Source organism: Xiphias gladius, chromosome 8 (genome assembly GCF_016859285.1).
Source record: "Xiphias gladius isolate SHS-SW01 ecotype Sanya breed wild chromosome 8, ASM1685928v1, whole genome shotgun sequence".
Lineage (NCBI taxonomy): Eukaryota > Metazoa > Chordata > Actinopteri > Istiophoriformes > Xiphiidae > Xiphias > Xiphias gladius.
The window spans coordinates 20,958,962-20,984,057 of record NC_053407.1 but is presented as its reverse complement, the minus strand read 5'-3'; the positions used below and the strand labels follow the sequence as shown (position 1 = coordinate 20,984,057).

The window sequence follows — 25,096 nt, the reverse complement described above, 5'->3', positions numbered from 1 at the left end:
AACATAAGCTCACAGACATGGATTTTTTTACAGATGGCAGGAACCGGTGTGTCAGTGTTATTGATGAGGTGTCTAAATTACACTCATTACGCCACTGCCACGACTCATGGTTTACTAAGTTTAAGTGCAGCTAATTATCTAAAAGTAGCCTGGATGTGCAGCTTCATGAAGAACTAAGTCATGAGGTACAGTTAGCATAAAGCTTCACTGAACAGCCTTCTGTCCCCTGAGGTTTAGGTTAAATTAGTTTCCTGAGCCTGCAAATATCCCCAGCTGATTCTGAATCAGGTTTCTGTCTCATTCGGTTTCAGAGTTATGGCTGAAGAAATTAAGTGTTGAAACGTCCCCCGCGAAATCTAATCAACTGGCCCTTGGCCTCGGGCCTATCTGTCTAACAAATCCACCCACAAATATTTAATATATTCAACTGACAGGGTAACAGAGAAAAAGCTAATTTAAAAAAGAAAAAAAAATGACTGTGAGAGTAGCCATGGGCATCCGCTGGAGATATATTGTCAAGTGATGAGTGTCCAGGTCAACGGATGCAGTTTTCTGATTTGGTTTTCACTTTATGCTAGTCACGTATACTTTATTATACTTCCTATCGGGGGTGGAAGATATGGGCAAAAACATGGTGTCTTTACAGTGTCTGTGATTCACACTGGACTGTATGTGGGATAGTTCATTGACAAATGGCTCAAAATGGTTGAAAACTGAACAAAAAATCTTTAGAGTACCTTATTACATGGTGGGGGATCAACATGGGAGATCCCAGGCTGTGTCCAGACATGAGTATCCCAAGAATGCTTTCTGTACGTGTCAAAGTTATTCTTACCTCCCACTACTTCATCGAAGCCGGTGCTGGCGTCTGGTGTCACTGCCATGTCACTGATTGCTGAGTCACAACACCGTGACAGGTCCTAAACCTGAGGGCAAAAAAAATATTCATTAGCGCTGACTCATTTTGTATAAATATTATCATTTTTTTACACACCGAAAACTTAGTTTCTGTCCTTTCTTGTTTTGGCAAAAACAAGGTTCTGATGTGGCCTGGAAAGACCATTTTAAATGTGTAAACTGTGGTATAGATTTTTGAATTTTTTTGAGTTCAACGTGAATAATTCTCATTTCTTGCTGGCGACACAACTTAACACACTTCCTGCAGTATATTTAAATACTATGTGATTGCTTGATGTGCAGAAAAATGGATTTACTTTTACTTAAACTTTCTATATTCCTCCTATAACCTTCCCTGAGCCTGTACTGACCCTTGCCTGTCTACATGGAAATGTATTTCGTTCAATGGCGGCAGATAAATGTGAAACACACGTAATGCAGTCGCTTCATCTTCACCAGGATGACCTCATGCTTTAAAACTGGTCTCTCTAGGGCCTCAGAGAGAGACTCCGTTGTGTAAAATCCCACTTTTGGACAATTATCCAGAGTAAACTGACAACTTCTTGAGGCAGAGAGACTCACTACACCCCTCACTTTCTTTTCTTAGCTCAATTGTTCAGCCACTTGGACCCTGAGCATGACACATATTCACAACAATCGGTAAGCCCCAGCCCCCAGCCGCCCAAATAGGAGCGCCTAAAAATAAGGAGCATGCCGCAACTGTTGCGCTGCCCGGGGTCTGGCCAATCCCTGCCCCATCCTCCCCGTAAACCGACCCCGACTCCTGTTATCCTTATGGATTAACAAATAGACTATGATCACAGAGGCTGAGTGACGTGGCCCGGGGTCCTTTATAAACCCATGTCTTTCCTCCCTCGACAGTCAAGTTAAACACGCTCGGAGTCAACTCCAACTGTGCTGATCCAGCTCACCTGCCACGAAACTCCACTCCTCAAAAAAGCGACATTCTTCTCGGGGCCATACTAGACAGGACCGACTTATCAAGAGGGTGCCAATTAAAAGAAAGGGCGACGACCAGAAATCGGATAATTTAATCCATCACTGTCCTGACATAAGTGGTTCCTTCGCAAGTACACCCTAGAAAATCTCTAGGCTGCTTTTCAAACTCCTCCAAGTTTGAACTTTCCTCCGCGACAGCGTGCTTGCCATCGACCCGTCAAAGTTTTCTGCGCTGCCGAGCGCACGATTTAACACACAAGTGTAACCGAGGTTTAAAAGTGGACACGGAAAAAGCCGTCATGATGAGCAATAACTACAGCGACGAGCAGCTGCCTCCGCAGTATTACCAGGCCACCGACTTTGGGGAAGAGGAGGACGACGAGATGCCGGCCACGGAGAAGGACCTGGCCGAGGACGCGCCATGGAAGAAGATCCAGCAGAACACCTTCACCAGGTGGTGCAACGAGCACCTCAAGTGCGTCAACAAGACCATCACCGACCTACAGAGGGATTTTAGTGATGGTCTGAAGCTCATTTCACTCCTGGAAGTTTTGAGCCAGAAGAAAATGTACAGAAAGTACCACACCAGACCCAACTTCCGTCAGATGAAGCTGGAAAATGTTTCTGTGGCGCTAGAGTTCCTGGACAGAGAGCATATCAAACTGGTCTCAATAGGTAAGTTAGTCTTCAGTGGCTTTGTAAATGGAAATGGAATTTCTCTGCAAAAAGCAAACATAAAAAGTTACCGGGCTATTATTAGATAGGAACAAGTAATAAGGAGAAATTTATTTTAGCTGACACTGACCGCGTTTATCCTAATAAGATGCAGTGCTTTGATATTTAAAAGTTGAGCCGTGACAACCACAACTTTTCATATCAGCCATACATATTTTTAAGACTGTCATGTCTTCACAAACACATGCGCATTCTGTAGCTGCCTTGTTGGTATGTTATCAGCCCAGGTGTCAGCCGGCAGTGAGACATGGCGCTCACAGGCCTCTGGAAAGCTGCATTGAGTCGGGGTCAACAGCTATTTGGAAAATTACAGCAGAGGTGTCACTGAGGTCATTTACTTGTGTCAGGGCCAATGCCTAGCGGCTCCAAGGTATGCTTTATCTTACTCCTGCTGCAATAATACGGTCCACTAACGGGCTGGAAATTCACTAGGCCTGTGCTAATGAGAATGACACAGTTTATACATGCGGACGGCAGTTACACACATTCTTCTATGCAGAAACACACACACTCACTCACACACACGCACACACACACACACACTTGTCTCTGACAGGTCGGGGGTCAGAATGAGTCATTTGGGCTCCTCCATCCTCCGCTCCTGGGAGGTGAGGATTAACTGGTGGGATTTGGGGATCAGACTGCAGTTACAGATAGCTGAAGTGAAATTAAATTGTAGTGGATTTGTGGAATTTGTGTCACATCCACAGAGTCACAACAGGACTTTACTCCGCCCGAGCGAACAGGATGCCACCACTTACAACTATTTAATAACTGAGGAGAAACTAGTACCATGATATGAAAAGCCCAGACATTGTAAGATGAAGAGTTATGGCTTAATTATACACGTGTAGGCAACCACACAATTCATACAGGAGGATGGTTATTAAATTTTTGAAGTTTTGGTGACTAATGATCCTGCCACACACTTGAGTGAAATTCCCGGCATGGGCGAGGCTTTGGCCGGTGGACTGTGAAGGCCACAGTCGGTCCACCTGGACACGCACTGTTTTTTTGAGGGTGTGTGTGGGTCTGTGCGTGTGCATGCGCGATGAAATTGAGTGAAACTCCTGATGGCAGTCTTAATCATCAGGGGTCTTGCTGATCACAGCAGGGCAAAGGTCAAAATCACAGACATTACCTCAAAGTCTGCAGAGTGTGTTTCCAGGATAGTGTGTCTAGGACTTTATATGTCTGTGAGTGTTGCCATAGCTGTACCAACACACACTGGGTCAGACTGTTTTGACAGAAAAATAGAAGTCCTGGCATTTTACTTCCTAGCACCCTCTTCCTGCATGCAGCTGTAGTGGGTCAATGCAGCCCTCTTAGGATGGTGTCTCAGTCTTATTACAGCGACCCAGTCACTAAAAAAATCACCACAGGCTTAGTTGCACATGTGTCACAGTATGTAACTAGATACCATTTGATGGATGTCTCGTTGACCACACAGTTGCCCTTAAAGCCGGACAAGGTGGGATCAAAACTACACTGTGCCACATCGTGCCACCTGCCTGTGCCAGTCAAACAGTGACACATCAAACATTACCCTCGGATAGAGGCCAATGATCTATGACAAGATAAATAGTCTCAATAAACAGTCTTATGATAAACAAATGGCATCAAAGTCCCTTCGGTTATTAAAGTCTTACTGAATTAACTGGAGTGTATCACACAAGATTAGTAGATGTAACATTAAAGTTTACCACTCCTCAGAGGTTATTTGGCTTAAAGGGCTCAATTTCTAAATTAGAGTGGATTTAAAATGGCTTATTTGACAAACTTTTCCTTTGAGAACTTCAGGAAAGTAGCTACGTGCTCGCTGTCGATGAATCTTATCACCGTCTATTTGATTTATAACACTCTAGTGCTCTAAGGTTTAGAGGTAATTGAAATCCATGGTATTTATGCAGAGAGGGATCCACTTCCACATATCCTCAGCTGTCACTGTCTTCAGAGTACCATTGTGACTGGATGACAGATTGTCAGGGGTCCTCAGCCAGACAGCTGTCTAAGAGAAGGGGGCTCGGGGGAAGCAGTGAGGAGCATTAGATTCTTGTCTCCTCAGCAGTCAATCATCATTGTTTTATATTTCTACTCAGAATAGTCAGGTCAACTCTGCAGAACAGCAGAGAAGGACTTTTTTGATAAAATAAATGTATGTCATAGATCATAGATCATAGATCTTAATTTCTTATGGTTAGCATTAGGGTGCCTTGCTAGTAGATTGCACAAATCTCCCCGGAAAGGCCCATAAACAATTAAGAATGAAAATACAGATGGAAGATGCAGTTAACTAGTGTATGACCCAATAATGGCAGACATGGTGCATTATGTGAACTTTTGGAAGTTATAAATCCTCATGAACACTGTTGTCTCTTCTGTCACACTACAGATAGCAAAGCCATTGTGGATGGGAATCTAAAGCTGATCCTGGGTCTTATCTGGACTCTCATCCTCCACTATTCTATCTCCATGCCGATGTGGGACGACGAGGATGACGAGGAGACTAAGAAGCTGACCCCCAAACAGCGCTTGTTGGGCTGGATACAGAACAAAGTGCCCCAGCTGCCCATCAACAACTTCAACCGTGACTGGCGGGACGGCAAAGCCCTGGGAGCTCTGGTCGACAACTGTGCCCCTGGTAAGAAGCTTGTAGTGGCCTCAGCTGAGTCTACAGGCTGGGCAAAGTAATAGCTGAGTCAGACTGTGTGCAGGCCCTGTTGACAGGCTTGTTGTATATGGTGGTTTTGCTTGGTTGCTATGGCAGTTGGGGTCAGGCATGTGTCAGTCAGTATTTGAAACACCATCACCTTCTCAGGAGAATCCGTCTCCCTTGCTCCTCATCTAGAAATGGGGGCTATATATCTCAAACATTCTGAGGCGCGCACACACACACACACACACACACACACACACACACACACACACACACACACACACACACACACACACACACACACACACACACACACACACACACACACTTTTTTTCAGATTCATATGTCAGCCAGTGTAATCTGTCTCTGGAGGGCAGGCAGTGTCATTGGGTCGTAGAGGGGTTGCTGATGGCCGGGGGACGTCCCTGCCAGCTGTCTTACAATGACTGAAGCTTTCACTCTCACTGTTTTGAGCTCTGAGGCCCAAGCCTGGTTTAAGTGTTTATAGCCTTGCTGCTAAACAACACCTCCAAATTTGGGCACCATTCCTCCTCTTCTGTCAAGGGGGATGCTTGGCTCCGCATCAAAATGCAGAGTGATCTGTCACAGGGAGGTGCTTAAGCCACACATCCAAGACCACAGTTTGAGTCACTGCCACTTTAGGCCTCTTCGTCCAACGCTGAACATTAGAGAGTCCTCTCCTAGTTGTGCTTCACAGAATGAAAGGTGGAGCAGTGGCAGGACCAATGTAGAACACCATGTTTAACCGTGTTTATATGAGCCATTGATCTGAAGAGACATATCTTTCAAACACTGTGCTGCAACACTGACCATACAAGGTTCTGTTGTTTCATCAGCTATTACCAAACAGCAGGGTAACTGATGAAACTAACTCTGTTCTCAAACACAGAAACACATAAGCTCTGCTTTTATTCAGATACAAATGTGCAAAATAAGTTAATCGGTCAGACCAGAAAGAAACCAATATTCTGAACAACAGACAGATAGCTACAATTGTATATTAGTAGTGTATATCCATCTTATTCTTATACAGTTCCCTAAGTACTACAGTGATGTTACAATATGAACCACATGGCTATGGTTTTACTCCAGGGCTGACTTCACTTAAGAGCACTGATTTCCCAAAGTCATTTGGTGTAAGGCCCATCCTGGAGCCATTCAACTCAGGGCTTTTCTAACAGCACACTCCTTCTTTGCAGTTGCATGTAAACTCAACCCTGTTAATACAGTGGTCATATGTCTATATTAATTGGATAATAGTATTCTATGGTGTTCCAGTACGGACCTGTTGAGTGAGTGGCCACTCCATCGCCGGACACTAATCCAATTTAGGCATTAGCAGCACAGAGGAGGCTAGCTTTAGCCACAGTGAAAGTTCCAGAGCATCTGTCGAGGTTATTTCTTTTGAAAAGTCAAGAGAAAACTTCATTCTCACGCATTTTGAATTCACAGGAGGCCAGCGCTTTGAAAAGGTTATGCATTGTTGTAGTTGGAGGTGTTAGAGAGATAGTAGTGACAGCCCAAGTGGCCTTATTATAGCAGCCGCTGTGTAAAGCTGCCTGCATTTGTCTGTGCAGAAGTGACTAATCTGCCTGTTTGCATTCCGTTAGGTTTGTGTCCTGATTGGGCGGAGTGGGATCCAAACCAGCCTGTGCAGAATGCCAGGGAAGCCATGCAACAGGCTGACGACTGGCTGGGTGTGCCTCAGGTAAGATGCAAGATAGATGTCGGTTGCAAAGTGCTTTTTAAATTGATTCAGCTCAGCTGGGTGTCGGAGAGCTGTGGTTGATCTCATAAGACAATACAACAAGAAAAGCAAGTGTGTTTCCCCTGTTTTCTGATTGGCAACATGGTTTATACTCAGTGGATAGACATTAAGTAGGTGCCAATCATCTCCAAGCAGTTTAAAAAAATACCAAGACAAATTTGCAAACCCAAAAATGCCTCACCACATGTACATACACCATGAGGCTACACTGAAATGAAAAAAAGGCAGTATTGTGTATGATATACATCGTGCTGGAGGAGTCATGAAATATTTATCACCCAGCTCACCTCTAATATTTCCATTTACTTTATTGCAGCTCTGAGCGAGTAAGTGTGTGTGAGTTTTATTTGGTAGATTTGTGAATTTGTGGAGGTGTGAGGTTTCTTAACATCTTTCCGAGGCAGCCACAAAAACACAGGTGTAAATATGCCTGCGTTCATCAGAATAACAATGTGAAGAATTCAAGATCGGAATATTTCCAGCCCCATCTGTAAGACTGATCTCAGTATTGTAATGTGCACTATGCAGGTTGTTTACTTGTTTGTCTAAGACACAAGGTTAGCTATTCTCCATGAGGCTTAGCATTGGTGAGATAGCTCTGGGGTGTATGTCATGGCTCTGCAAGCCTGGGGGCTGGATTCTGGTCTGGGAGAGGTCTGGCTCAGGATAAATCCCCCCGGCTAGCTTATTGAAGGCAACAATCCTTAACCCTGCTGTCCTGAGGTTAAATATAACCAGCATGGAGCATGGCTTTGTGCCACTGTGTGATAGACAGGCAAACGGGTGCTAAAAGGGAAAGAGGAGTCAGAAGTAGAGGGTTTAAATAAGTTTAATCCTTGTTAAATCCAATTGCACTATGCTTAATGAGGGAAAGTTGTATAGAGTCAATCATTACCTTCTTACAAATGACAATACAGTCAACTGAAACATAAATTAGGTTATGTGTTTTTTATGGTTATGGTTGTTGCAGGAACTTGCATAAAAACTGAACTTTACCCATTATATTACCTATATTTCCTTAATTACAACCCAACCAGACATTCATGCAGACATGTGGTGTGATTAACCCCTGTTGTCTTTCTGTGCTGTAGGTGATTGCACCTGAGGAGATTGTGGACCCAGATGTGGACGAGCATTCAGTGATGACCTACCTGTCTCAGTTCCCCAAGGCAAAACTGAAGCCTGGCGCTCCTCTCAGGCCCAAACAGCTTTACCCAAACAAGGCTAAAGCCTATGGACCAGGTGGGTAGCCCGAACCTGCACAGTTCACAACAATTCATATCAACAGTATGAATATTTAATGACTACAGTTCCCCTTCTTAGTCCTGAATATCAAAGCAGCAATGTTAGGCAGCAGTACCAAAATGGTTACCTTAGCAAAAGTTACTTTCAGGAAATTTTTAAATACTTTTTTGTTGGTGTGTCCACTTTCTTTGCCTGATGCTATGAATATTGCATTGCCCAGAACTTTGCAGAGTGTATCACCACACCCCATGTCTCTATTTTTACATTACAGGTATTGAACCTCATGGCAACAAGGTGCTGCAACCAGCTGTGTTCACGGTGGAAACTCTGGAAGCCGGAAGTGGTGAGGTCCTGGTGTATGTGGAGGATCCTGAGGGACACAAAGAGGAGGCAAGTTATACCAGATACACAAGGAATATTTACATACAGCCTTCTCGCCTTCTCAGATAATCCTGGTGCTAAAAGTGTTTAAAAATGTTGAATTGTTATCTATCCCTCTCATACTTTTTCTACTTATTCTCCAGGCTAAGGTTAAACCCAACAAAGACAAAAACAGAACCTACACTGTCACCTATGTTCCCAAAGTTGAGGGTGTCCACAAGGTAAGACCGAGCTGCTATTGTTTCTTATGTACATTAAGTGCATAGATCACGCAGCAAAAAAAAGGGCAAACCATTCTATCTGAGAGTGTTTTAAATTTGTCTTGCTTTTTTATTCTTAGGTGAAAGTTCTGTTTGCTGGTCAGGACATTGATAAGAGCCCCTACACAGTGAACGTGGAAAAGGTTATGGGTGATCCTAGCAAAGTCCATGCTAGAGGACCAGGTCTGGAGCCCACAGGCAATGTGGCTAATAAACCCACCTACTTTGACATCTACACAGCTGGTAAGTATGGAAAATTTGACCACTTTACATACTGATATATAGGCATAAAAACAATAAGAATGTGATCTAATTAAAGGCTTGGAGTTTTTGTAAACAAAGTCAGAAGAATCACTGGTATTTTCTTAGACAGACTAAGCTACCGCACCAACTTGGTCATTTGATAGCTGATTATTTTTCTGTCACCCTCAGGTGCTGGTAATGGCAATGTCAGTGTGGTCATCATCGATCCTCAGGGCAAAAAGGACACAGTTGAGCTCATTCTGGAAAATAAGGGCGACAATGTTTTCCGTTGCACCTATCGTCCCATGTTAGAGGGCCCTCACACCATCCACGTACTGTTTGCAGACCAGGAGATCCCCAAGAGCCCTTTCACTGTCAACATCACAGAGGGTGAGCCACCTGTCCGTGTTGTAAATTTCTGTCAGACAAATCAGATTTCTTAGCGTGTGGTTCATGTCAAGGTTATATATCAATAACATTCTACAGGTGTTTTTATTCTCCCTGGGAAAAGCCACCCAATAGAGATCATAACCCTTCCTATCTGTCATTTTTAGCTCCGCCCATTGCTCCTCCCCTGGGAGCTCCACTGCAGATAGTACCTCAGTCAGTGCGCACCCCTCCTGGAGTGAAGGGTGGGAAGGGCCCCCCCCCCCCAAAACCTGTCCGCCCAAGTTAGTATGGTCTGCTGGGGAGGAGCCTGTGCCCATTGCTCAGCCAGATGCCCCCAAACCTTTCCTTATGCCGCATTCTGTTGACGCCCCTCTGTGCTTTCTCTGAGATTCTGGTGCCGCGGCTCAATGCGGTGTTTTTTCGTGCATCCTGCAGCTTGATGGTGTAAATGCAGAGAGATGAGATGCAATGTTGTACAAATTGTTTACAGATTGTCCCAGTTTGCACTTCTGTCTACTTGGTTCTTCTCTGTTAAATATCTTTGCTTGTGCTGTTGACATGTTTGTTTTTATTGCATCTAAATTTGCATCAGCCAGCATTCAGTTTAAGCCTGCAGTCAACATTTCTGACTGACTGACAGAAATGTTGTCAGAAGCTCCCTTGATGCACTTCAATGTGTCAATATCCCATTCAACACTCTGTACTATGTGTTATATGTGCTGCAAAAAGCATAATTCTCATTTTCAGGTTCTGTCAGTCAACCTTTAAGGAATCCCATTGAATTGGATATTTTAATCTCTTTGCTACTAACACTGCTGTCAATTGCTGGCTACTGTCAGTTGCCTTTTGCTTTGATAAATATTTCTCTCTTTTACACTTGCTGTCATTCCTTTCAGCCATGAACCCAAACGCATGCAGAGCTACAGGCAGAGGCCTTCAGCCTAAAGGCGTGAGAGTAAAAGAGGTTGCAGACTTCAAAGTTTTCACCAAGGGAGCTGGCAGTGGAGCACTGAACGTCTCAGTCAAAGGACCAAGTGAGTCAGACAGCCCTCTCTTCTCTGCATCACTCCTCACTCCTCTTCGTACATTTTTGAAATTATTTCCTTTGTTTGGGTTTTTTGTCTGCAGAGTTGCATTCATTTAGATATAGATTTGGTATAAAAAAATGCATAAAATGTTTCTTCGACTTGATAAGAATCCTTATTGACTGTATTATTTATCCTCAGCTGGAGCAGAGGTGCAAGTGAAAGTGCGAGACGCAGGAAACGGTGTGTATGAATGTGAATATCACCCCCTTAAGCCTGGTAAATACACAGTCAGCATCAACTGGGGAGGCCAGCCCATTCCGCGCAGGTAGGGCCCTGTTGATGCCTTTAGCTGTTGATTAACAACACACGTTCACATTTACGATAGGTAATATTGCATATTCTTGTGTGCTGCAGCCCCTTCGAAGTGGAGGTGGGTGTGGAGGCAGGTTTTCAGAAGGTGAGGGCCTGGGGTCCTGGTCTGAAGACTGGCGTGGTGGGAAAATCTGCTGACTTTGTAGTAGAGGCTATTGGCACTGAAGTTGGAACTCTGGGTGAGACATGATATTAGCTCTTACAAAAGAAAAGTGGATTTTTTTTTCATTTTCAAATGTGAACTCTAAATGTGGGAATCCTTTCCTCGTTCAGGCTTCTCCATTGAAGGCCCATCACAGGCTAAAATTGAGTGTGATGATAAGGGTGATGGATCCTGTGATGTACGCTACTGGCCCACTGAGCCTGGTGACTACGCTGTCCATGTCATTTGTGACGATGAGGATATCAAGGACAGTCCCTTCATGGCCCACATCCTCCCTGCAGTCAATGATGTCTTCCCTGAGAAGGTAATTCCCACTCACTGAGTTATAAACCACATATGTAAGGATAAACCAAGTTACCATGGTGATCTTTTATAACTATATTTTGGACAAAATACATTTAAAAAAGTTAAAATGTCTTATGTCATTTCAGGTGAAAGCCTATGGACCAGGTCTGCAACCAACTGGTGTCATTGTGAACAAACCAACTGAATTCACCATTGATGCCTGCATGGCTGGAAAGGGTCACCTCAAGATCTACGCGCAGGTATGGAGGCAACCAGTTTGTGCAACCTTCATTGGCTATTTATAGGTTGTATCATTTATATTGCATGTGGCTGTACAGACCAGAGCTGACATGCTTTTGTATCCACTAAGGATGCTGAAGGCTGCACCATCAACATCAAGATCACTGACAGGGGAGACGGCACTTTTCTGTGTGTGTACACTCCTGTCAAGCCCATTAAACACACCATCATCATCACCTGGGGGGAGGTCAACGTGCCCAACAGCCCCTTCAGGGTAAGACACGATAATGTACCCACACACACACACACACACACACACACACACACACACACACACACACACACACACACAGCAACATATACTGCATTTAAAATTCAGTCAATTTAATATATTGATACTCCACCAAATAAGAACAAAGTAAGCAGTTCTACTTTAACTAGTTGCTCCTACCTCAAATACACTGTGTATTCATTAGGTGATGGTTGGAGAAGGTTGTCATCCAGACAGAGTCAAGGTCTATGGGCCTGGAGTGGAGAAGACAGGGCTCAAGGCTAACGAGCCAACGTACTTCACTGTGGACTGCAGTGAGGCTGGTCAAGGTGAGCACGTTCGAGGAGATGAGGAGGGTGGTTACAAAAGCAATTCTCAGTTTAGCTGACTCTTAATGAAATGAGTGCTACATCGTGTGAAAGGTGAAATATAAAAAACACAGTGTGAAAAGAATAAGTAAATCTGTGCTGCTGAGCTGACAAGGTTAGGTTAAGTTATTTGAAATGTATAAAATGTATAAAGAAAGCTGTAGGCAGTGGACGGACTGCTTCTATTTATTCAGGTTCTCCACTTTTGATTGACCTTCGTAAACTATGCTCATTGCTATGCACCATTAGGGGACATCAGCATTGGAATCAAGTGTGCCCCAGGGGTGGTTGGCCCTGCCGAGGCAGACATCGACTTTGACATCATCAAGAATGACAATGACACCTTCACTGTCAAGTACACTCCACCCAGTCCAGGCCGATATACCATCATGGTGCTGTTTGCTGACCAGGTAAGGATAGTTTCGAGTGGAAGTGGGACTGATGAGTTGTGTTACATAATTTGTGAAATGATGAATTTTATTTGTTTTGATTGCTTATGAATTTTTGTCACAATTGGTTTTATCAGGAAATTCCCATCAGTCCATTCAAAGTCAAAGTGGATCCTTCCCATGATGCTGGCAAGGTGAGAGCAGAGGGTCCTGGACTAAACAAGACAGGTGAGATATATATCAAGTTAGCAAGCACACTGAATTTATAGTAACATTATTTTCATTTGCAACAAACACACACTACAATACTTTATGTCACATTAATCATGTGATTTGACTACGATTGATAACACTGACAAAAACACTTGTGTTTCAGGAGTGGAGGTGGGCACTCCAACCCACTTCACCATCTACACAAAGGGAGCTGGCAAGGCCAAGCCTGAGGTGCATTTTGCAGCATCAGGCCCAGGAGAGGCGGTTCGTGACTTTGAGATCATCGATAACCACGATTACTCCTACACTGTCAAGTATACGGCTCTTCAACAGGTACTGTAGGCCTCTGTTTTAAGTCCAGTACCATTAGAACAGGATTCTTCACAATAATACCCCAAATCAATAAATATTCATTCTTCTTCTGTTGTTTTTTTCAGGGGAACATGGCAATTTCAGTGACTCATGGAGGAGATCCCATTCCCAAGAGCCCCTTCCACATCACAGTGGCACCACCTCTGGATATTGGAAAGGTGAAAGTGGAGGGATTAGACACCAGTAAGTTACAAACAACAACTTTTTTCTATACTCTTGCATATACAATGTAAAAATAGTTAATAGTAAAGGTTAAGTGTTTCTTGTTAATCTTTCTTGCAGAAGTGGAGGTCGGAAAGGATCAGGAGTTCTCAGTTAACACAAAGGGTGCTGGTGGACAGGGCAATGTAGGTGTGAAGATGACCTCACCCTCTGGCCGACCCATCCCATGCAAGCTGGAATCTGACAAAGCCAAAGGCACTCACAGTGTGAAATATATTCCCCCAGAGGAGGGGCAGTACAAGGTTGATGTCAGCTATGATGGCAACCCGGTAATGGGAAGCCCCTTTGGGGTTGAAGCAGTGATGCCTGCTGATCCCTCAAAGGTAAAATTTTGTGAAAGCTGCATGTAGTTTCTCCACTCTGTCCATACTTCTTGAATACAAGTTTGTAATACCACATCTCAAAAACTGACCAAACTGTTTCCTCACAGGTGCGAGCCTTTGGCCCAGGCCTGCAGGGAGGCATTGTGGGTAAACCTGCTCCATTCACTATTGACACAAAGGGAGCTGGTGCAGGTGGCTTGGGCCTGACTGTGGAGGGTCCCTGTGAGGCTAAAATTGAATGTCAGGACAATGGCGATGGCACATGCTCAGTGTCCTACCTACCCACAGAGCCTGGGGAGTATGCCATCAACATCCTGTATGCAGAGCAGCACATCCCTGGTTCTCCTTTCAAGGCTGCAGTGCGCCCAGCCTTCGATCCCAGCAAGGCGACGGCTAGCGGTCCTGGTCTGGAGAGGGCCAAGGCAGGTGAACCAGCGACCTTCACTGTGGACTGCACCCGAGCCGGTGATGCTGAGCTCACCATCGAGATCGTGTCAGAGACTGGGGCTAAGGCTGAGGTACACATCCAGAAAACTGCAGAGGGGACCTTCTCTGTGACATACATCCCACCCTTCCATGGCGCACACACCATCACGATCAAGTATGGTGGTCATATGATTCCTCAGTTTCCCAAGGTCCTCCAGGTTGAGCCCTCTGTGGACACCAGCGGGGTGCATGTCTATGGGCCAGGAGTGGAGCCTAGAGGTAACAAGACCAGGAGCCGAAGCTTAAAATGAGTTAACACTTCATCAAGTAAATGATTACTTGATAATAGAAAAAATAATCAAGTGATTAATTGATAATGGAAATATTTAATTGGTAGTTGCAGCCCTAGTACGTATTAATTTAACTAGTTGATAAACAGCTCATGAATCAGTTATGAAGATTTATAATGTGTACTTTGGCAACAAATCACCTGAAGGGCTTTCCTGTTTTTAGGGGTCCTCAGAGAAGTCACAACGCACTTCATCGTTGATGCCCGCGCCCTCACCAAGGTTGGAGGAAATCATGTGAAGGTTCGCATTATCAACCCCTCCGGCGCCAATACAGACAACTACATCACTGACAAGGGAGACGGCACCTACAGAGTGGAGTACACAGCATTCGAAGATGGTAGGAGCATAGAGACAACGCTTACATTATGTCATTTAACAGGCTTTATTCATGCAATTAAAGGGTCACAAAGTGGTGAGACGTAGAACGACAATGATGGAACTAAGATCTATATAAAAAAACATAACATTTAAAAACCTACAAACTTCTATTTATCCACTGCAGATAAACAGATGGTTTTTTGCATAGACAGCCTGTCTGAAAGAGTGCATACAGACAGACAGTGAAATCACTGACAGGTGCTTGTGTGGGGCGCCATTTGGGAATAAAGCAGGAGAGTGGGAAAAGAAAGAGCGAGAGAGAAAGGGGTATAAATACAGAATGATGCAGTGAAGCAATGGTTTGAGGGGCAGAGAGGCAGGCAGACAGGCTCTGTTTTATAAATAGTGTGCTCTGGAACAGAAGCTCTTAACCAGGCAGGTATGTGTGCTGAAGGCTGCCTGCACACAGCAATACAGCAGGGGAATGACAGGGGATATTAATAGAGACCTATAGCACAAAGCACAAAAAGAGATCACAGAGCGTTTCTCCACCACCAGACATGCTCTGATATTGTAGCAGTGTGGCTGGGAATCTGGCATATAGGCCTACTGAGAGGGCTCTGTCAGAAAAATGTTGTAACAGAATAATGAATAGGGAACAGATGTAATTCCTTGTACGTTCACCAGAATGTCTGCGCTCTAGATGGTGTCTTTTATAAATAAACAGATGTTTATCTCCCTAAAAGGGAATTTGTCTGCCTCATAATTAAAAGCAAGTGGCAATAACAGAAAATATTTGCTTGCTTTGAGAACACACAGGCAGAGAGGTATGATATCACACATTGAACCGATGTCTCTGTTTTTTGTGCAGGAATGCATCTGATTGAGGTGCTGTACGATGATGCGCCTGTACCTAAGAGTCCTTTCAGAGTTTCTGTGGTGGAAGGATGTGATCCGACCCGGGTCCGTGCTTTTGGACCAGGTCTGGAGGGAGGGATAACCAACAAGCCCAATTGCTTCACTGTGGAGACCAGGTACAATTCGATCACATTTAAAGGAGAAATATGTTGGGATTTAACTCAAATTAGTGCAAGAAAATAAAAGTGTTGGCTTCCTTCTCAGGGGTGCTGGTACAGGAGGCCTGGGCCTGACCATCGAGGGAGCTTCAGAGGCAAAAATATCCTGCAAAGACAATAAAGATGGCAGCTGCAGCGTGGAGTATGTCCCCTTCACTCCTGGAGATTATGACGTCAACATTAACTATGGAGGTCACCCGATCCCTGGCAGTCCGTTCCGTGTGCCAGTGAAGGACCCTGTGGACCCCAGCAAAGTGAAATGCTCAGGTCCAGGTCTAGGCACCGGAGTGAGAGCCCATGTTCCTCAGACTTTCACGGTAGACTGTACCCAGGCTGGACAGGCCCCTCTGGATGTCAAACTCTACGGCCCGACGGGTGAGAACATACTGGACAACGATGAAAAACCATAAACTTTGTACACTCTGACTGATAAATATCATTGAGTTTGAGGTATGTGACTATTTCCATAATGTCTTATTTCCAGGTACTGTGGAGCCAGTTGGTGTGAAGAACAACGGTGATGGCACCCACACAGTTCACTACACCCCAGCTCAGGATGGCCCTTACACTGTAGCTGTCAAATATGCGAATAAGGAAGTCCCACACAGGTACAGTATGAGTTTAAAAAAAACACTAAACCAGGCAATATGTGCACATATGTCTTAATTAAAGTCCTGTTCTGTCTGGCTGGATTTAAAAAAGAAAAATGTAGCTCAGCTAATTTTCTGTTCCCATTTCTGTCTCTGTAGGACTGGGTTTAGTAATTACACTTGATACTCTGTCCATCTTTCACAGTCCCTTCAAGGTAATGTCTCAGCCCGGGCATGACGCCAGTAAGGTGCGCGCCAGTGGCCCTGGTCTGGACACCAAAGGTGTGTCTGCAAGCCTGCCTGTTGAGTTTACCATTGATGCCCGCGATGCTGGAGAGGGACTGCTCACTGTGCAGATTCTGGTGGGTTCAGCTACATTCGTTCAAAGATTTCTAGCTTTTGAATCATAAGTTGCCATCTGAAACAACTTAATATAATACTCAATACCTCTATGGACAGGACCCAGAGGGCAAACCAAAGAATGCAACCATCCAGGACAACAGGGACGGCACCTACACTGTGTCATATGTACCTGACACTACAGGCCCCTACACTATCACCATTAAATATGGAGGAGATGAGATTCCTTACTCCCCATACCACATCCAGTCTCTGCCCACAGGAGATGCCAGCAAATGTCGCCTCACCGGTAAGAAAACTACTGTAGATCCACAATGGTACTGATTAAAGAAAATACTATTACAGATTTTAGTTGAGTCATTTTTAGATGTATATTCATTACTATGCTCTTTTTCTTTCCAGTGTCAATTGGAGGACATGGCGTATGTAAGTAGCCAGGTCTTTGGTTTTATATCTGTGCCACGTTGCTGGAAAATTTGCATTTATGCAGCATTTTTTAATCCTTTTTCTCTCTGTCATCTCTGTCCTTAACAGCGAATCTTCAGAAACTGCAGACCTCTGAGGATACAGTTATCACAGTGGATGCCAAGGCTGCCGGGAAAGGCAAGGTGACCTGTAAGGTGCTGACCCCACAGGGGATGGAGCTGGACATGGACGTGGTGGAGAATCATGATGGGACCTTTGACATTTACTACACAGCCCCTGAACCTGGGAAGTATGTTATTACCATCCGCTTTGGGGGACAGAACATCCCTAAGAGCCCCTTCCATGTGGTGGTGAGTAAGGGAGTGTTAAAAAGCCGCTACAGTTTTATGCTCAGTGTTCTCTTGTTTTGACATTCAGTTGAATGAGACTAACTATTTCTCTTCTTTGTATTGACAGGCCACAAATGAGCCAGTAGTTCCCTGTGATACAGTGGATCCTCTCTTCCGTCCTGTTAACTTCCTCGTACCCTTCACGCCACTGCAAGGAGAAATCACAGGTGTGACAAACACCACTTATAGGGAAACAAAATCCTGCAAACACACACACACCAACAAAATATCTTTTTTATGTCACTGATATTTAACCCCTCCGCTGTTATTTCTAGGTGAGGTGCGGATGCCTTCAGGTAAAACTGTCTGCCCGCATATCACTGACAATAAGGATGGCACCATCACAATCAAGTACCAGCCCACAGAGAGAGGCCTGCACGAGATGGACATCAAATATGATGGCAACCACATTCCAGGTCAGAGACACAACACATTAGAAGGATACGAAGTGGCTTTCCCCTTTGAAAACAACCATGATTTATTTACGGGTGTTAAGCCATCTTATACTTGTAAGCAAAATAAGATAGATGTGTCATACCGACACAACTCTATACACAGTTCTGGGTCTAATTACTGTTTGCCAATGATTATATTCCCTATAGGAAGCCCTCTACAGTTCTATGTTGATGCTGTGAACAGTGGAGTGGTTACTGCTTATGGTCCAGGTCTGAGTTACGGCATGGTCAACAAGGCTGCCACTTTCACTGTGGTCACCAAGAATGCAGGAGAAGGTAAAATAGCGTTCTTTTCCAGTGTTATTTGATACTGCACAGTGGATCTGTGGTAATACAGGTAACCTTTACAAACCTCTCTCCCTCTCAGGTGGTCTGTCACTGGCGGTGGAGGGTCCCTCTAAGGCCGAGATCACCTGTAAGGACAACAAAGATGGTACTTGTACTGTGTCCTACCTACCCACGGCTCCTGGAGACTACAACATCATTGTCAAATTTGACAACAAGCACATTCCTGGCAGTCCCTTTACTGCTAAGATCACTGGTGAGGAAATAAATGATTTCTCGCATAGACTATTTTTATATACTACTGACGTATATTTATAGCGGTTGTGTACACTATAAATGAGGTTTCAAGGGTTGACAAACATCTAAACCACCCTTTTTTTATGTCAAGGGGATGACTCCATAACCAGGACATCCCAGCTGAATGTCGGCACAGCGGCTGACGTGTCCCTGAAGATCACAGAGACTGATCTGAGCTCTCTGACTGCCAGTATCAGAGCTCCATCAGGCAATGAGGAGCCCTGCCTGCTCAAGAGATTGCCCAACAGACACCTCGGTGAGATATTCACTTGTCAGAGACACAAAATAACTCATAGAATAGCACATAGATAAGACATTGTTGGATTCACGTAATACATTTAGATTTCATTTTCCGGGTTCTTTGTCTTTTTTATGTTCACAGGTATCTCCTTCACCCCTAAGGAGGTCGGCGAACATGAAGTGAGCGTGAGGAAGAATGGCGTGCACGTAGCCAACAGCCCTTTCAAGATCATGGTGGGCCAGTCAGAGATCGGCGAGGCCAGCAGAGTCAAGGCTTTCGGTAAAGGCCTAGTGGAGGCGCACACTTTCGAAATGGCTGAATTCTTTGTGGATACAAGGAATGCAGGTAAGCTGTAGACACGGTTTGTTTCATCTTTACGGCAAACGCAGTTGGAAAAAATACAGAAGCAACAAATACTTTTTATATGTATCCCTCTTTCCTTTAGGTTATGGAGGTCTAGCATTGTCAATTGAGGGTCCGAGCAAAGTGGATATCAACTGTGAAGATGTAGAGGATGGGACTTGCAGAGTGACATATTGTCCAACAGAACCTGGAAGTTACACTGTTAATATCAAGTTTGCTGAAAAGCACATCCCAGGTTAGAATCTGTTACTTGGAAAATGTTGTACAAATATGAAAAAAAAGTGGACACCTAAAACAAAAAATCTTAATATATATTGTTTAATTTATCGTATATTCATTCTCCCCATGCAGGAAGTCCTTTCTCAGTGAAGGTGACTGGAGAAGGAAGGATCAAAGAGAGTATTACTAGGAAGAGGCAGGCGTCTTCTATTGCCTCGGTGGGCAGCACATGTGGCCTTAACCTCAAGATCCCAGGTGAGTACAGAAACCAGTCAGAAGTGGTTAGAGTTCAGTGGTCAACCGTTATAAAATAAATGAAACCCGCCATACACTCACATTTGTATCCTCACTGCTTTTTCCTCTCTGTAGGAAACTGGTTCCAGATGGTGTCAGCTCAGGAGAGGCTGACCAGGACATTCACCCGCAGCAGCCACACCTACACGCGCACTGAGCGCACAGAGATCAGCAAAACCCGCGGGGGAGAGACCAAGAGGGAGGTACGAGTGGAGGAGAGCACCCAGGTGGGCGGAGGAGGAAGCCCATTCAGAGATGTTTTTGGAGACTTTCTGGGCAGAGAGAGCCTCAGCAGCTTTGCTGGCATCACTGCCAGACCCGAGGGTGAGAATCGAGGGTTTTGAATTGTAAAAACTCTATGGCTATAAAAGTCCAATAAGGATGTACAGGGTTTTACAATATTTATTTATTTTAACAAACAATGTCTACATATCCTGCAGAAATGCCTTGTTTGTATCTAACCTGCTGTGCTGCTCTACCTCACCAGTTGAGAGCAGCTCCCAATCAATGACAGCTCAGGTGACCAGCCCCAGTGGGAAAACGGTGGATGCTGACATTGTGGATGGAGGGAGCAGCACCTACAGCGTCCGCTTCATCCCACAGGAAATTGGACCCCACACAGTCAACGTCAAATACAGAGGCCAGCACGTCCCTGGAAGCCCCTTCCAGTTTACTGTGGGGCCCATGGGGGAGGGAGGAGCGCACAAGGTCCGTGCAGGAGGACCTGGCCTGGAGAGGGGCGTGGCTGGAGCACCCTGTAAGTTCACTATCTGGACATGGACATGCTATCTCCGGAAAGAATTGAGTTTTCTACAAGTACTATTCAAGAAATGTTTTTAATCGTTTCGTGAAACGTTGACACATAAGCTTCATCTGATCTAGCTTTGTTCTACCTTTGTTAGCTGAATTCAGTATCTGGACCAGAGAGGCAGGTGCTGGTGGTCTGTCCATTGCTGTAGAGGGCCCTAGCAAGGCTGAAATCTCCTTTGAGGACAGGAAGGATGGTTCTTGCGGAGTCTCCTACATAGTGAAAGAACCAGGTAAAACTCTTGTCACGCAGAAATGTAGAATTTTCCTCATTTGCATATTTTATCTGCGTGTCAATCGTCTCTAAACTGCTAAACTTTTCAATAATTCTTCCACACCTCCTCCAGTTCACTTAAGGGTGAAAGTAAACAATCTGTCTGCTTCCCCAGGTGACTATGAGGTGTCAATCAAGTTCAACAATGAGCAAATCCCTGACAGCCCATTCATCGTTCCGATCGCTACACTGTCAGATGAGGCGCGCAGGCTCACCGTCACAAGCCTTCAGGTAAGATACACACACACAAACACACACACACAGTGTGAGTTGACGTCAGCCACAAAGTAGTAACAACTCATACACAGTCACAAAATGCTTGAATAACAGATATTTATTTAACGTAGGAGTGGTTGTAGATATTTCTGTCTAATAGCACTTTGCCCTTGAAGTGTACTTGAATACCAGTGTCTGTGATGCTGGCCAGTGATGAAGGGCTGGATTAACTGTCCCTTGCTAATGTTGGGCAACACAAGCTGTTCTATGTGTGGGCAGTTGGCTAGTCTGTGCGACTGTGTTTCTGTCTGAGAGGAAGGACGAAAGAAAACAGTGAGCCGAAGATAAAGATACCTGTGACAGCTCCCATTGTTGGTCTCCTCACTTCACCGATGCTTGTTTTCTTTGCGTTCACAGTTTCCATTACAACTGCCAACAATCCTAAAAACATATATTTTTAGTTAACTGAAATGGCACTTCAGAGTGCTTTTTCTACCACTAGAAGCCAGGTGAAGTGCAATATCATACCAGCATTTAAAATGTCACGCTACCTCTCATGTCTTCTAGGACCACTCGTCCGCCTGTAGGGCAAAAACACTAAACGCCCCGCTATAAAATCTGACCTTTTCTCTCACACCCAGCCGCCCGATCTATTCTCGTTCCAGCATGATGAGTCACACGCTTTGTGCCCCTCGGGGTGTGGGCACACACACGCGCGCACGCACACACACACACACACACACACACACACACACACACACACACACACACACACACACACACACACACAATGCACATATACAGATATAAATACAGATATTCTGATGATATTCTTCCCTGTCTCTTGTAGGAGAAGGACTTGAAGGTAAACCAAGAAGCATCCTTCATGGTACAACGAAGTGGGGCTCGAGGTGTGGTAGACGCCAAAGTCCACACCCCCTCTGGCTGTTCTGAGGAATGCTATGTCACTGAGCTTGACAGCGGTATGCACCAAACGCACAAAGTACAATTCAAGAGTCAGAGAATTTAGCTTTTTATTTGTAAGAACCATATTTAATAGTTCAAGTTTGTAACATCTCCACCTCTCTTTTTGTGTTTTCAGACAAGAGTGCAATCCGCTTCATTCCACGGGAGAATGGGGTTCACTCCATAGATGTCAAGTTCAATGGATGTCACATTCCTGGAAGCCCTTTTAATGTCCGAGTGGGAGACCCGGGGCTGATTGGAGACCCAGGCATGGTGACTGCACACGGCCCTGGGCTACAGGGAGGAACCACAGGTAGGTATCATCACCACCTCTAAAATGTGTACTAAATTTATCATTTAGCATGATAATACTACGGTTTCCTTTTGTTTTATAATTTTTATGTTATATAATGTGCAACAAAGGAGCAGTCTTTCACCATCTGTATCTGCATTGCCTTCTTTCATCCAGGTGTACCCTCAGAGTTTGTGGTCAACAACTGTAAGGCAGGCTCAGGCACTCTATCCGTCAACATCGATGGGCCATCCAAGGTTAAGTTGGACTGTCGGGAGTGTCCTGAAGGCTACAAGATCACCTACACTCCCATGGCACCTGGCAACTATCTCATCAACATCAAATACGGCGGGCCACAGCACATAGTGGGCAGCCCTTTCAAAGCGAAAATCACAGGTCTGCTCGACAGTCATTCTCCCATCGGATCCGTGTCTCTCAGATGACAATTGTATCGCTTATGAAACAAATATTCCTCAGAAAACAGTTGAGAAGTCGGGAAAATGTTGTGTCATCTGTGTCCAAACTGCTCGGTGTACATCTTGCAAAAAAGCTCTTTTTCTGGCACCAAAGCAACTGTCACTACCTGGTACATAGAATTATTTTTAAACATACTTTGAAGATTGAAAAGAATTCCCATGAGTCCTCGAAGTTCACTTTATTTGAAGGTGCTTTGAAATATTTTCCTATTTGAGCTCAGGCACTAGTCCACCACTCCCAATGAGCAACAGTATCTTTGCTTCCCTCAGCACTTTTGTCAATGCTGAGTGTGTTATGTAATGTCTGGACTGAGCCTTGATGACTGTAGATAACATTTCTCTCCCTCTTTCTCTCTCTTCCTCGCCTCCAGGTGCCCGGCTGTCAGGGGGACACAGCCTCCATGAGACCTCCTCTGTCTTGGTTGAAACAGTTACCAAGACTTCCAAGGTAGGCGGCGCCTACAGCGCCACCTCGTCCACCACGTCAACCAAACTGACATCCGACGCCAGCAAAGTGGTCTGTCGTGGAACAGGGCTGTCCAAGGCTTTGGTGGGACAGAAAAACAACTTTACAGTTGACTGCACCAAAGCAGGTGAGACGATCATCCACATGAAGACAAAAGACACAGACACGTTGTATTTTCATGCAGTAAGAGCATAAATCCAGCACCCATTATTTCTACAGACACTACAGACTAAAGCAGTATTAATGCATTTTTTGGCCATTTGGCATAGTATCGCCTCATAGAGTTGTTATGGTGATTGTATTAGCAAACCAATTTATACATCCAGCAGACACGGATCAAAATAGCATTCATTTGGAGTTATGTTTCTGACAGCCTAACTAATTTAGTCCAGTATTCACTCTCACATTAGTTCTCTTTGGCCTCCACCAATTCCTGAGGGAAACATCTGGCTCTTCAGCAGCAAAATGCGCCACTATGTTCATCAGCTAGTAGCTAGATTTGTCTCTCTGTCGTTTGGTGCTGGGCGGACTGCGCGCACTTTATCAGAGCTTTTTGACTAAAAAACATCTGTCTGCTGATGCTGGAAACAGGTTTAATGAGTGAGAGTAAATAAAACATTGAAGTTGTGAGCTGTAAACCGAAACAAAGAGCTGAAAGACACCAAAACGCTAAAGTAGAGCTGAGGAGAACTGCAGAATCAGGTGATGACACACAAATGCACACACCTGTGGAACTGTTGTACACCACGATCATTAAATCCCCCACTCCCTGCTCTGTCCAGGTACCAACATGCTCATGGTGGGCGTGCATGGACCCCATGCTCCCTGTGAGGAGGTGTATGTCAAGCACATGGGCAACAAGCTCTATAACGTCACCTACACCGTCAAGGACAAGGGCAGCTACACCGTCATTGTCAAATGGGGTGATGACATTGTCCCCGGGAGCCCCTACAAAGTGGTTGTATCCTAAAATAAACTGCACCAATGCTTTATCCCTCCTCCTCCGCTGACCTGCCAACCCTTTTCTTGTCACTTGCACGCATCAATCAAACTCCCCAGTACTTGGCTCTTCATCGGATTACAATGTACTCAAAAACCTGCAAGAACATTTACTTACAGTTTTTTTATGGCAGAATATCTATTGTGCCAAAGTTTTGTGATTTCTCCAGAAATTACATTTACAAGTATGCATCCACATTCAGAGTGATGTAAAGGCAACACTGTGGAGTCTTTGAGTGATGTTGGTTAAATGTTTTGCTCGGTCCATAAAATTGCGCCTCTCCTTTTTGTTGTGTTGTAAACGAATGGCATAATATATGAATGTTATAGGAATTTTTTGAATAATCAGCAGCATTTAAGTGTGATGCAATATGGTTTTGTATGGTCTAAGAATGAGAAATTAACTTTTTTGTTATATTAACCTATTTTTGGTAAGTCTTTGCAAACCTAATAAAGATTTCATTGCTTACTTTCCAGAGGAAAGTGATTGAATTTATATTCATTTTATTTTCCTGATTTCTCACAGTGCTGGTAGACCCTTTGCTAGTTCAGCAGGCATCTCTTACTTTTTAGCTCTTCATTTACCTTTGACATCACCTCACTATTTAGTGTTGCATTTATAAAATAGTCCAGGATATTCTTCAATCACATACATCCTGTACTTGTCCAGATGCCACCACAAGATGGCAGCATAGTCAAGCTCTCCTC

General features: G+C 44.5%; 1 protein-coding gene across 1 annotated transcript; it reads left to right on the top strand.

Moving 5' to 3' along the window:
* The first annotated feature begins 1,771 nt into the window (after positions 1–1,771).
* LOC120792976 (filamin-C-like) lies at positions 1,772–24,884 on the top strand. The gene is made up of 46 exons (XM_040132445.1): positions 1,772–2,532; positions 4,985–5,233; positions 6,881–6,978; positions 8,130–8,280; positions 8,555–8,673; positions 8,808–8,885; positions 9,005–9,167; positions 9,357–9,557; positions 10,454–10,591; positions 10,784–10,910; positions 11,000–11,136; positions 11,231–11,424; positions 11,552–11,665; positions 11,776–11,919; positions 12,122–12,245; positions 12,534–12,694; positions 12,811–12,901; positions 13,050–13,219; positions 13,324–13,441; positions 13,541–13,803; positions 13,911–14,508; positions 14,743–14,916; positions 15,769–15,931; positions 16,020–16,348; positions 16,458–16,581; positions 16,769–16,925; positions 17,023–17,212; positions 17,326–17,349; positions 17,458–17,699; positions 17,806–17,905; positions 18,014–18,154; positions 18,341–18,469; positions 18,561–18,734; positions 18,867–19,031; positions 19,158–19,361; positions 19,462–19,614; positions 19,731–19,853; positions 19,968–20,216; positions 20,380–20,649; positions 20,795–20,932; positions 21,089–21,204; positions 22,040–22,172; positions 22,292–22,468; positions 22,625–22,843; positions 23,295–23,516; positions 24,172–24,884. The coding sequence occupies exons 1-46, from the start codon at positions 2,157–2,159 to the stop codon at positions 24,357–24,359; spliced, it is 8,118 nt and encodes a 2,705-aa protein (XP_039988379.1). The 5' UTR covers positions 1,772–2,156; the 3' UTR covers positions 24,360–24,884.
* Positions 24,885–25,096: the final 212 nt, after the last annotated feature.

Coding starts and splice junctions, on each gene's coding strand:
- LOC120792976 (XM_040132445.1), top strand. CDS start 2,157: ATGATGAGCAATAACTACAGCGACGAGCAGCTGCCTCCGCAGTATTAC. Junction 2,533..4,984: donor TATCAAACTGGTCTCAATAG/GTAAGTTAGTCT, acceptor GTCACACTACAG/ATAGCAAAGCCATTGTGGAT. Junction 19,032..19,157: donor ATTGCCCAACAGACACCTCG/GTGAGATATTCA, acceptor TTATGTTCACAG/GTATCTCCTTCACCCCTAAG.